The sequence below is a fragment of the Limulus polyphemus genome, unplaced genomic scaffold (assembly GCF_000517525.1).
Source record: "Limulus polyphemus unplaced genomic scaffold, Limulus_polyphemus-2.1.2 Scaffold2588, whole genome shotgun sequence".
NCBI classification, from domain to species: domain Eukaryota; kingdom Metazoa; phylum Arthropoda; class Merostomata; order Xiphosura; family Limulidae; genus Limulus; species Limulus polyphemus.
In genome coordinates this window covers 43,069-57,211 of record NW_013668198.1, presented here as the reverse complement: position 1 = coordinate 57,211, position 14,143 = coordinate 43,069, and the positions used below count along the sequence as shown (strand labels likewise).

Genomic DNA, 14,143 nt, shown 5'->3' with positions numbered 1-14,143 from the left:
CACCAGATCGTTTTCTCCTTCCTGGCCAATCGTTTCCTGTCTGAATAGTGCTAATGCATTCTGTCAAGAACTTGACATACTGCTGACTTCCAAGGAAATGAGGGAGATACAACTGATGGGAAGCAAGTGTTACAAATGTTACTAGCTACCTGACTAATGCTGCTACACAAAGCCCCTCTGACAATGGACTTTAACTTGTAAATAATCCGGAAAAATAAATCTTATAATAAACAATAATCAGCAAGCAATTTTAGAAAATACATTTCTTATATAACACACTTGTAAGTATTATACATGATAAGTTATGTACATGTATACTTATTAGTGCTAAGGAAGTTTCTTGTGCAGAGAATCATACAGAAAATATAGCTAACTTTCCTCCAAGTCAAACACTAACTTTTCAGGTTTGTCTTACCTGCCAAGTAGAAATTTATTTAAATTAAAATTGTAGTATGTAAAAACCACACACACAGGTTCAATGATGACGACACTATTTCCACAATAATTTGTACTAGTTTGAATATGGCTTAAATAGGTTTAATATCTGAGATAAAAAAGAATCATTTACTAACGAAAAACACAATTTCTGATAAACCTGTTTTTGAAGTTGAATAATCTGTTGGATGCTATTCTAATATACCTTCTCTATGTATTGCATTAGGATCATTACAGGCTTCAAGAAGCAGTCAGGAAGCGGACCTTCCTCCCGACAGATGTTCTGTTCTACTTGGAACCTGATCTCATCACTAAAACCAAGTGGGCTGGTGGCCTGCAGAGAGAAATACCTGAGAAAGAAAAAAATTATCTTACCATTAGATATCTCTCCACACTCATTTTCAAGACGTGAAAACATAAAATCAGCACTGAAAGTCATGTGCTAACATCTGTAACACTGGTATCAGCATTGGTTATTTCAAGACTGTTGGCAGAGCTCAGAAGAAACAACAAACTCAGGATACTTGAAAGTGTTCTTAGAGTTAACTAAAAGGTACAATTTCAGCTTAATTTCTATATATCATCACATGAAACGTATAAAAATAAACATCAATTTTATTCAATGTAGTTTCAGTGTTAGTATTTAATATTCAATTTCGGTATTAATGAAGATGGTGTGTTACTTTAGTAAATTGTGTTTTGGGTGGTTTCTTTCATGTCCAACTTGCCGTTTTGATTTTTCTATCATGTCCAACTTGTTGCCATTTTAATGTTTTAATCATGTCCAACTTGTTGCCATTTTGATGTTTCTATCATGTCCAACTTGTTACCGCTTTGATGTTTTAATCATGTCCAACTTGTTGCCATTTTGATGTTTCTATCATGTCCAACTTGTTACCATTTTGATGTTTCTATCATGTCCAACTTGTTGCCATTTTGATGTTTCTATCATGTCCAACTTGTTGCCATTTTGATGTTTTAATCATGTCCAACTTGTTGCCATTTTGATGTTTTTATCATGTCCAACTTGTTGCCGTTTTGATGTTTCTATCATGTCCAACTTGTTGCTGTTTTGATGTTTCTATCATGTCCAACTTGTTGCCATTTTGATTTTTCTATCATGTCCAACTTGTTGCCGTTTTGATGTTTCTATCATGTCCAACTTGTTGCCATTTTGATGTTTCTATCATGTCCAACTTGTTGCCGTTTTGATGTTTTAATCATGTCCAACTTGTTGCCGTTTTGATGTTTTATCATGTCCAACTTGTTGACCACTTTGATGTTTTTATCATGTCCAACTTGTTGCCGTTTTGATGTTTCTATCATGTCCAACTTGTTACCATTTTGATGTTTACAAAAGGTAACTATAGTGTATCCTGTAAGGTAATGCAAAAGTAATGTTTTCATTGTTTTACAGTTAATTCATTTCCAGTCATAACTGTGCTTTAAAACTTTTCAACTGTTAAACTGAAATTTCATAAAAAGGAATTTACTTGTCATAAATGATCATCGCATCATCTTGAGCCTGTGCACCATCATACTTTGCCCCCTGATGCAACAACTGGTTGTGGAAGTTTCTAGTCATGAGTAGGAAGTCCACTAGATGATGAGCCGATTCTTGTTCCATGAACTAAAGATACAGAAAATTTGTGCAAATTATTCCAACTATTCCATTACAGCATTAGCAACAGACAAATAGCATTTTGGTATAGTTAAAGATGAAGAATAGCACATCTGAGACTTAAGTCTTGGAATAAAGTTCTAAAAACTGAACTTGATAAGCCTGACAAACATTTCATGAAAAATAAAATTAATTTCATGTTCATAAGTTCTTTTTATAGCTAATATTTAGCTTAAGTAACGTACACAACAACTGAACTAGTTATAGCTAATATTTAGCTTAAGTAAGGTACACAACAACTGAACTAATTATAGCTAATATTTAGCTTAAGTAACGTACACAACAACTGAACTAATTATAGCTAATAGTTAGCTTATATAATGTACACAACAACTAAACTAGTTATAGCTAATATTTAGCTTAAGTAAGGTACACAAACTTAACTAATTATAGCTAATATTTAGCTTAAGTAAGGTACACAACAACTGAACTAATTATAGCTAATATTTAGCTTAAGTAAGGTACACAACAACTGAACTAGTATCCTTTTCAGACAACTTCCATTTCTGTACAAATAGTCTGAAGTACTATACGAAATCACTTGTTCACCCAAACTTTCTATACACATAAATAATTTACAATAAAACAAATCTGTAAAGTATGAAATAGAATGAATTTCATGTTAATGTGGTAATTAAGAGGTATGACTAAACCTTAATAATAAAGTACTAACATAGAAGTAACAATTAAACTTACTAATAAAGAGCTAATACAGAGGTACTAATGAACCTTACAAAGAAGTACTAATGTAGAGGTACTATTGAACTTAACTAATAAGTACTAAGATCATTATTAACAATGTGATAAGTTATGGGTACTAATAACCTTAGTGACATGATGTATTAATTTAGTGGTTCTACTAAACCTTACCATTAAAGTATTAAGTTAGAGGTAATAATGAACATTACTACAAATGTGCTGAGTTAAGATAATACTGAACATTACTACAAATGTGCTGAGTTAAGATAATACTGAACATTAATAGCATTGTGCTGAGTTAAGGTAATACTGAACATTAATAACAATGTGATGAATTAAGGTAATACTGAGCATTAATAACAATGTGCTGAGTTAAGGTAATACTGAACATTAATAACAATGTGATGAGTTAAGGTAATACTGAGCATTAATAAAATTGTGGTGAGTTAAGGTAATACTGAACATTAATAACAATGTGGTGAGTTAAGATAATACTGAACATTAATAACAATGTGACGAGTTAAGGTAATACTGAACATTAATAACAATGTGCTGAGTTAAGGTAATACTGAGCATTAATAAAATTGTGGTGAGTTAAGATAATACTGAGCATTAATAAAATTGTGGTGAGTTAAGGTAATACTGAACATTAATAACAATGTGGTGAGTTAAGATAATACTGAACATTAATAACAATGTGGTGAGTTAAGGTGATACTGAACATTAATAACAATGTGACGAGTTAAGGTAATACTGAACATTAATAACAATGTGCTGAGTTAAGGTAATACTGAACATTAACAACATTGTGGTGAGTTAAGGTAATACTGAACATTAACAACAATGTGCTGAGTTAAGGTAATACTGAACATTAACAACACTGTGGTGAGTTAAGGTAATACTGAACATTAATAACAATGTGATGAGTTAAGGTAATACTGAACATTAATAACATTGTGGTGAGTTAAGGTAATACTGAACATTAACAACATTGTGGTGAGTTTAGGTAATACTGAACATTAACAACATTGTGGTGAGTTAAGGTAATACTGAGCATTAATAACATTGTGGTGAGTTAAGGTAATACTGAACATTAATAACATTGTGATGAGTTAAGGTAATACTGAGCATTAACAACATTGTGGTGAGTTAAGGCAATACTGAACATTAACAACAATGTGGTAAGTTAAGGTAATACTGATATTATTAATATAAAGTGTTGACCTTAAAGGTAATATTTAAAGACAATAATAATGTGCTTAGTTACAGGTATTACTGAAACCTCTCATATTGTAAAATAGATTGAAAATATTGAATGAGCGTTTGAAAATGATCAATGTAAACTTTATACTTCTCCATTCTTTATGTCAAATAATACACCATATCAAGTATTATTCACAACCACTTATTGATTTCCATTTCATATAATATCTAAATGTATTTTGACGAGATATCATTATAATATTTTACTACTACTCACTTCCATGAAGTAGAACAAGGCAGTGTCATTATAAAGAATGTCAGCTAAGTAGACACTACCACTGGTGAGGACGTCAACTTGGTATTTACAGTGAAAATTACTCCGAAGGAAGTCCGGAAAATACCTGTGCAGTACAAGAAGTCAGGTGATGTTCAATACAACTGTACAAGTAAACGCTACAAGATTTCGCTCGGTATCTTTCAAATTTTGAAGATTCTACAGCAAATTTGTATTTTAGACAAATGATAAAATTAGTAATTTTGAAAACACTTTGGGTCTTCTGAATAACGTAGACAGAATCATACAATCTAAATCTTGTAACACTGTTTTCACAGAAAATTAATTTGGTTATTTTTTGAGAAAAATTATAATGTATTTGTTTGTTTGTTGTTAAGTAAAATGCTACAGAAATAGAGTAATTTTGTTGTACCCACTATAGGTATCAAACATCGAATTTTTAGCATTATAAGCCCTCACACATTCCAATGAGTCACCAGGAGGCCATAATAATAACAACACTATTTTTGGGTGTGTGTCTGTGTAAGTACGTAAAAACATTTCTAATTATTTGCACAAATTTATTAGTCTTCTGTAAAGTTATCTATTTTGTTGTGTTCGAAAATAAACCTTGAAAACTGATTATCAGAAATACAGCAATTTTCTGTAAAATATCTTCTGCCAGTATCATTTTGTTTTGATAACTTAATAATGCTACTCATTTGCTACTGTAGTTATCTCGGGGAAAATATTTAAGTTTGTTTGTTTTGAAAGCAACACGAGAGCTATCTGCGCTAGCCGTCTTTAATTTAGCAGTGTAAGACTAGAGGGAAGACAGCTAGTCATCACCGCCAACTCTTGGGCTACTCTTTTACCAACGAATAGTGGAATTGACCGTCACATTATAATGCCCCCACAGCTGAAAGGGCGAGCATATTTAGTGGAACGGGGAATATTTAAATAATCACAATAAAAAAACAGTGGTTCATTGATGAAGTTAACTTAATCTATCGCTGGATAAGGTAGAAGAAAAAAACAAAACAATAGACCATACACTTATAACATACACTGATCATGGTAGTATACATGTAGCATCCAGTATAAATGCATTGTTATAAATATTATCTCCTTTTCAAAGCTATTATTTTATAATGGAAAAATACTGAGAGAAATGTATAATCAATTGTCAGATTACTGCGTTTAAAAATCTTTAGTTAAAAAATATATTTATGGTACCCCGAGGATGACATAATCTTGTCGAAACATTGTACATTTATAATAAAGTTTTTCATTACCCAGTAAAGCCGTCTCAAAACTTTTATTTTTTAAAAAGTGGGTTATTCGTTATCAAGTCTTAAATACACAAATACATACACATACGGAGAAATATATGACCTGCTTTACACTAATGACAAAATTAATCCAACTTTCATATCTAAACAATTAAACACGTTAATTTATTACTGTGAAAAACAACAATGATTCTGAGGGCCTCTCAACTTCGGCCATTATATAATTATATTACAATTAAAAACAAAAGCACAATAAACAGGTGGTTCTAATGCATATGTCTTCCAAAAATAGAATTCTTAGTTAGTAAAAACCACTGAAATGTCAATGAATGGAAAAACAAACTATCTTTTAACATAAAGATATGGACAAATAAACGTGCTTCTAAATTTAAATAAAATAAATCAACCTTAGTTTTAATAACAGTGAAAAATTACATAAAGTTCTTACATACGTCCAGATCGGACATCGCTATTTAAATGAAAATTATCAAGATACGAGACTCATATTATTAAAACAGCTCTAAAAATCAAAAACCAAATATGGCAAGAAATGTAATGAAAATAATTTCAAAAGACATACTTACTCTGTTTCCATTTTCTCTACTACAAAGGCTTGAGCATCAATAAAAGTATCTCCTGCAATATTACCATCTTCCTGACATATCTTACCTTGATTAAAGAACAGCAAAAAAAAAATAATTTATAGAATCTGGAACTAGAATGGTCGGTACACATGTACTTTAAAACCTAATCTTTTAATCGATGATCTACAAGAAAACATTAAATGTTTAGCATATTAACTCTTCAACCAAATATAATTATGTATCAATTGAGAGCTAATTATTGAAAACAATTATGTGGCCAAATACTGCCTTCGATAATAATAATAATAACACTTTTACTACACTCTTAAATGTGACCTGATAACAAAATTTCAAAAGAAAATTTATATGCATGCTATATAAAAAAAAACTGTAGTTGTGTCATGTTTTTATTAAAGAAACATAAAAATAACATTTATTCTGGACCCAAGCACAATTCCTAGTTCAGTTCTGCCAGAGACGTAATGTTTAATTGCAGCTCCACCACAAGGCCGTTACATTTTGTTTTAATAATATGTGTTATTATTAAATGAGAAAAACGTGACATGGCCATTATTGTATTAGCAATATCAACTTCTATGTCAGGGAAATATGTATCTTAATAAACGCAGCACAAATAGATAGTAATCAGTAAAACAGAAAAGTTCAACCAAAATTCATCAACAAGCATATTCAGCATTAGTTTTTGACACTGCTGAATATTTTGAAAGGGTCTGATCAAAATTCATCAATTAAAGCGTGTCCCGTATGTTTTTTGGCCACTGTTGAATATTTTGAAAGGGTCTGATCAAAATTCATCAACTAAAGCGTGTCCAGTATGTTTTTTTGGCCACTGTTGAATATTTTGAAAGGGTCTGATCAAAATTCATCAACTAAAGCTTGTCCAGTATGTTTTTTTTTGCCACTGTTGTATATCTTGAAAGGGTCTGATCAAAATTCATCAATTAAAGCATGTCCGGTATGTTTTTTGGCCACTGTTAGATCTCATGCAGGTTCACAACAATGGAAAAAGACTTGCTTGTAGCAAGAGATATTTCCATCCTCCTTTATAGGTCGAAGATAGTAAAGTACACTAATTATATGCATATACAAGGAAATGTTGTGTTTTATTAGTATTCTCTCACATGTAAAAATATAAGATTTTGACTAATAAAATCATGCACATGGAAGTCATGTATTACTTGTTGATACACACATTACCTTTATTACCTGTTTGCACATATATATTGTTAGGATGTATATACTTATCAATAACCAAGTAGCCCATGGTTTCTGGTAAATAAATTCAATATTTTATCAACAATACGTTTCTTTTCTATGTTTTATAATGCTGTACTCACCAATAATCTGATTATGTAGCTCGTGAGTTATGCCTATTGAATGAGGAGCATCCTGAGCTATATACTTGCTATAAATATGGATGGCATCTTCTTCTAGACCTGCAAATCCAACATACATTGCTGTTGACGATATCGAACAAAGTAAATTAGGGATCAAACAATTATTGGAATATAATTTGCCAACAGTTAAGTAATAAATTAAAAACTACTGAAGGTGATATTCATGATCTTTCTTTTGAAAAATCATAACACACTAATCTTGTAAATGAACCACTCTTGGCTTTTCACCCTGTTAAAGACCTGCTTTTTTTTTCTATATGGAGTTTTTTGCTCCTAAAACACAATTCACAACTGCCTGTTGTAATATTCAATTAAAGAACTGAAAATGTGCAGTAAAAATAAAGTTTTCATTATGACGAAAAGTATAGGGTGATTCAACTATATGATGGTTAATCACCGTCTGGATTCTTAAATAACAGTATATCAAGCTGCTCCACCATGATTCCCAGCGTCTACCTGCTAGTTTGGATATATTTACAGAAATATCAGTCTACCTTTAGCTCGGGGGTATCTACAGACATAATATAGCTTAGGATCATAAGTATACCTTTAGTTTGGTGGTGTCTACAGAAATATCACAGCTCAGGTATAGGAGTCTATACCTTTAGTTTGGTGGTGTCTACAGAAACATTACAGCTCAGGTATAGGAGTCTATACCTTTAGTTTGGTGGTGTCTACAGAAACATTACAGCTCAGGTATAGGAGTCTATACCTTTAGTTTGGTGGTGTCTACAGAAACATTACAGCTCAGGTATAGGAGTCTATACCTTTAGTTTGGGGGTGTCTACAGAAACATTACAGCTCAGGTATAGGAGTGTCTAAAGTAATAACACAGCTTTTAAGTTTACGTTTTTGTTTGGGTGTATCTAAAACAATATCATAACTCACAGATACAAGTCTCTAGATAGATTTCTACAGAATGTTTCTTAAGTAACCAAATTTGTGTGTGGGGGTGTGTGGGGGTGTGTGTGTGTGTGTGAAAGTAGTTTTAAGGGGTTGAAATTCAAGGTAAGCTGGAACACTGCATGCATGATTTGAGTGAGAATTATTGTATATCAGAGTGAAATCAAGCCACATTTTACCAGCAAAAGACTTGACAAATGGTTATCAGGAATTTGTTTTTTAATTCAGAGTGAAATCAGGCCTAATTCTAATAGTAAAAGACCTGATAATGGTTGTCAGGAATTTGTTTCTATAATATACAATGTACAGAGTGTTGTAACAAATGATAAACAGATTAGTATATATATCCATTGTAACAGACACTTTCTATACTGACATATAGCCATTCATAACATAACAATAAAGGACAAAAAGGTACCATCTGTTTCATCTAGGTCATCCTATCTGCTAAATTAAACTAAATAATAAAAACACTCAAAGCCAGCTCCTATTATTCAAATGGTTAGTACAAAGCCTTCCCTTAAATCTAAAGGCAACCATTCCAAAGGCCAACCACCAACATATGTCTTCCTATACAGTAACAGACCCTTTTGTACACAGTAGCGTTTTAACAACGCCTTAAATACAGCACATGTAAATGCATTTTTTTTTGTAACATGAATGTTTTAACAAATAGCAGGAAGTTCTTGCTAATAAAACTTCTCGATTAGTGGTAATAACAATTCTCACGTTTAGTTTAGTACAATTGTTCCTTTTAATTGTAAATAGGTGTTTCACACAAGTGTCGTTTTATATTATTTTAAGCGAAGACCACTTTCAAACACATGCATAACACAACCAGATAGAATATTTTATATAACGAAACAAACTTTTTTTTTTACCTGGCCAATTTCTGTTACACGAATGATGCTTCTCACAACACACTATAAAAATTGTTTCAATAAATTTCATTAAAATATTGCCAAATTAAAATGTCAATGAAAAGTTTGAAATCATGGCTAGAAGAAAGAGTGTAAAGGCTGGGTAAGGGTTTATTGTTTGAATGTAAAGCATTTGTTAATTTAATTACACACATTTCAAGCATTGTAGCTATTAATTAATTTGAAAGCCTTTGTGAATGTGTATAGTTTAGTGAAAATGGTTTCAGGAAAATATAGCCTACATGTAAACTGCTAGTGAAAATGGTTTCAGGAAAATATAGCCTACATGTGAACTGCTAGTGAAAATGGTTTTAGGAAAATAAAGCGTACATGTGAACTGCTAGTGAAAATGGTTTTAGGAAAATAAAGCGTACATGTGAACTGCTAGTGAAAATGGTTTTAGGAAAATAAAGCGTGCATGTAAACTGCTAGTGAAAATGGTTTCAGGAAAATAAAGCATACATGTAAACTGCTAGTGAAAATGGTTTTAGGAAAATAAAGCGTACATGTGAACTGCTAGTGAAAATGGTTTTAGGAAAATAAAGCGTACATGTGAACTGCTAGTGAAAATGGTTTTAGGAAAATATAGCCTACATGTAAACTGCTAGTGAAAATGGTTTCAGGAAAATAAAGCATACATGTAAACTGCTAGTGAAAATGGTTTTAGGAAAATATAGCCTACATGTAAACTGTTAGTGAAAAAAGATAATTTTACTACAAACTTTTCACACCGGCAGCAAATTCTTAATACATCCCTGAGAAGAGATAAGAAATAATAATAATTATTATTACCACCATATTACATACTAGTATAAGTAAATAATCTGATAATTAATTGTTCCCCAAAATACTAGAATAAGGCCGTATTTAATTGTACAAATTGATTACTGTGCATATAATGTTAGGATTTCAGTTATATATCAAGATTTCTATTTGTATATGTGCACTGCCTTACACTTTATTAACTCTTTTTCACAGCCTTACTCCTGTGCCTTTTGTACGTTAGGGTCTTGTAACGATAACTGTACATTCACCTACTTACATGATGCAAATGGTTCCCATCTCATAAAAATGGCTGAAATTTAAACCTAACAGCACATAATATAATACAAAACTCCAAAGCAGCACAAATTCACATAATTTAGCCATATGGTTTTAAAGTAAACACTTAGACACATGTATCAGGTCTGTTAATTACAACCCCAGGAAAAATGACTAATACAATAGACTAGGTTATAAAAAAAAGTAGTTATAATTTTTTCTATAGATTTATTATTCATATTTTCAAAACAACTTTGAATTTTGGTTAATATATCAAACCTTCTCTAATAAATCCTCTTTAACAAAGATTAAATGGCAACTTTACACGTCGTAGCGAAAGTTAAAAACTATATTATTGTATTATCATTTTAATACAACTGGTACATTTTTATATATCGTACTCACTATTTTTCCTTCGTTCCCCCTTCACTGCATCTGGCCTGTGATGTGGTGTATTATGGTGTGACTTACTAGGTCTAGGTTCTCGATCCTCACAACTTAAAACAGTACCTTCAGTATTACTACATTCAACACTTACACTAGTATTTACATCGTAAGTAATTGAATCTGAATTTCTAATTTCAATAGTTTTACTAGTTTTTTCTGAAATGTGAAGTTGTCGTGAACTTCCAGAGTCTGAATCACAACTAGCAACTTGACAGGAACTAACTGGTGATCCTTTATCACTATCCGACTGGAAGACACAAGGCTGAACTTCGACAGAATCGCACACTGTGATGTTTGTAGTTCCACTTTGTACTCTTTCACATTGGGAATGCACTATGTTTTCATCTTGCCTCTGAAAAATAAAATACAGGTATGCGTTAAACCTACACATTATTAAACAAAAAAAAAGGTATCCTTCTGTGTATTCTTAACATAATATTACAGAAGTTTATAAAATAGCCATAAATCACAAAAACGTTGTAATTAGAATGTTATGTTCTATGGTTCTCAGTCACTGTTGAAAAACTTCAGTTATTTGGTTGAGTCACTGAATGCTGCATTCAAATTCCTTTTCAAGATCTTTTAACCTTTTAGCTTATATTTAGACCAATAACAAACATTTTAAAGCTGATTGACTACAGAACTGTTATTTAAACATCTGAACTCTATTCAATATAAAACCTTTGATGTTACAGGTAAAGTCAGATTTTGTATAGTATGAACACTTACCATTTTATGTTTTCAGTAGAATAATTAGATTTACACAAAAGTTTTTTTTTTAAATCTTCTCCGAGGGAAAGACATAGTTTATCGGTGCTTCTTAGATATAATTAAGTACATTAAAATGAAATATGAGGCCTATAAATAAGTAAACAGACCAATTGGATTACATTTCACTCATGGGAAGGATTTGGAATGAGGGTGCTCTTGAAGTTGGATGTTTGGGATACTTTTACAGAGAATGATTGAAAATGAAACACAAATGCTCGCTGGGGTTCACATCTGGTGATTGGACTTGTCATGAGAGAATGGTAATGCCCTGACCTTCAAGTCATCATTTTGTAAATGCATAAAAACACTGCCTAGTCTGATAAGCTAGTCACTGGCATAGACAATTAAAGATTTCGCTCAATAATTGCAGTGACCATCCCTTTATAGTTGTGATCATCCAGCATCCTAGATGGCAAACCACATCATAACAAAAATACTGCTATATCCTATCATGGCTAGTAAATAATTCAAAATGTTCCTGAGAAAACAGTTGCCAAACTTAGATACATAAACTGTCCAAGAATTTTACAAATGTGGACCTGTCAGAAAACAAATAGTGTCCAAAAAGGCAGGATAATGTAAAAATATCTGTGATACCCACCATTATCAATATACAATATTACCAGAAGTGACAAGCAGCATCCATCTAGCTACTCTACTACTGTATACCAGAAGTGACAAGCAGCATCCATCTAGCTACTCTACTACTGTATACCACAAGTGACAAGCAGCATCCATCTAGCTACTCTACTACTGTATACCACAAGTGACAAGCAGCATCCATCTAGCTACTCTACTACTGTGTGCCACAAGTGACAAGCAGCATCCATCTAGCTACTCTACTACTGTATGCCATAAGTAACAAGCAGCATCCATCTAGCTACTCTACTATTGTATGCCACAAGTAACAAGCAGCATCCATCTAGCTACTCTACTTCTGTAGTCCATGCTGTTAAGATAATTTCTGTTAGTATTAGATTACACTTGCACCTGTCATGCAACAGTAACAGCCATCTTGTATGGTCAATTTTTCCATAAATCTCTATACCGTATGAAACGTTTATTGTGTTGGTTTGTGGCACCTAGACTGTGAAAAAACAGTTTTTTCCTGACATAACCGGAACTGCACTGTCACCCTATTCACTGTGGACAGCAGTATTTCAAGTGATCCATCAATTTCTCACTGTACACTAACCATCCTCAAACTGTCCAACTATACAACCTCGTGAAAATATGGTACATCCCCCAGGAAACCTTTTAGTTCATGAAGTGGCTCTATTCTGTCCTTTACTGAGCCATACCTGTATTCACGCACTGGATGATATGCATATGATGTCATGAAGGTTGTCAATTTGTATTCTCAGGGGATTTAGTTTTACTTACTGGTAGGCTGTGTAGGTTTGTATTACTTTAAAATAAATCATTGTTAAATTTCACATATCCAAAATTTATGTACGTTCCAACAAATGTGTATACACTGCACTACAAACATAGCCTTTGTAGATTCAGAAAATCACACTAATCTCACTATAAACTGATTTTATTAGGTGCTGTTAGAAGGATAGTAAACACTGCCTACTAAAAGCAATTTTTATAGGCAATATTTAATCTCTTCTACACTGCAATGTACCAACAAGTCACTCAGTTTAGAACTCATGATCTGATCAGTCCAGCTTAAAAAAAAAAATTCAACAGATATCAATAATGTACAGTTCAAACTCAGGAGTATATGAAACAAATATCCTTCAATGGGTCCACGACAAAATTTTAACTTATTTGATATAATGAATACACTGTCATCTTGTACATTAAGCTGTTGACTACACTGTTAATATATACATTTCTCATATCACATTTTAAGTACATTTTGTCAAACTGTATATTGCATTATCTACATTGTACACAAACATGCTTCGACATGATCTGTTTCCTTCAGGTATATTAAGCAATGCAGGGTTTATATATAGTTACAAAGACAAAAGACACAAGGTTTAAACGTGATGGATATGACAAGTGGTGAACAGACCTTGTCAAATATGGCTGATGTTGCTAGGGCCATTATCACAGTTTAGTGAGAGGTCATTTTCTTTGATGATTTCTATAGTTTCTAAACAGTTTCTTTCAGCATTAGACATTTGAGAATCATATGTTTACCACTTTAATTTTATCAATTTGGTAAACCTTTGTGCAGCAAAACTTACATTGTGTTTGTGTATATATATTACCACAACATATTTTATAGTTTAATTTCATGTTTGTTCTACAATGATTATTAGAGCTATCGCACAATAACATGTCAACAATAAATAACTATATATTACCACAATATACTTTATAATTTAATTTCATGTTTGTTCTACAATGATTATTAGAGCTATCACACAGTAACATGTCAACAATAAATAACAGTATATATTACCACAACATATTTTATAGTTTAATTTCATGTTTGTTCTACAATGATTATTAGAGCTA

The 14,143-nt window shown here is 32.0% G+C and overlaps 1 protein-coding gene across 1 annotated transcript in view; it reads right to left on the bottom strand.

Annotated features, from left to right (window-relative positions):
* Positions 1-13,727, bottom strand: part of LOC106467368 (A-kinase anchor protein 10, mitochondrial-like) — a 28,480-nt gene extending 14,753 nt beyond the window's left edge. The window contains exons 1-8 of the mRNA XM_022395535.1: positions 13,695-13,727; positions 10,856-11,249; positions 7,527-7,625; positions 6,169-6,253; positions 4,296-4,419; positions 1,929-2,065; positions 641-785; positions 4-112 (exon numbers count right to left, since the gene is read on the bottom strand). Of these exons, the coding sequence (XP_022251243.1) occupies positions 4-112; positions 641-785; positions 1,929-2,065; positions 4,296-4,419; positions 6,169-6,253; positions 7,527-7,625; positions 10,856-11,249; positions 13,695-13,727 (1,126 nt within the window). The remainder of the gene's footprint in view (positions 1-3; positions 113-640; positions 786-1,928; positions 2,066-4,295; positions 4,420-6,168; positions 6,254-7,526; positions 7,626-10,855; positions 11,250-13,694) is intronic.
* Positions 13,728-14,143: the final 416 nt, after the last annotated feature.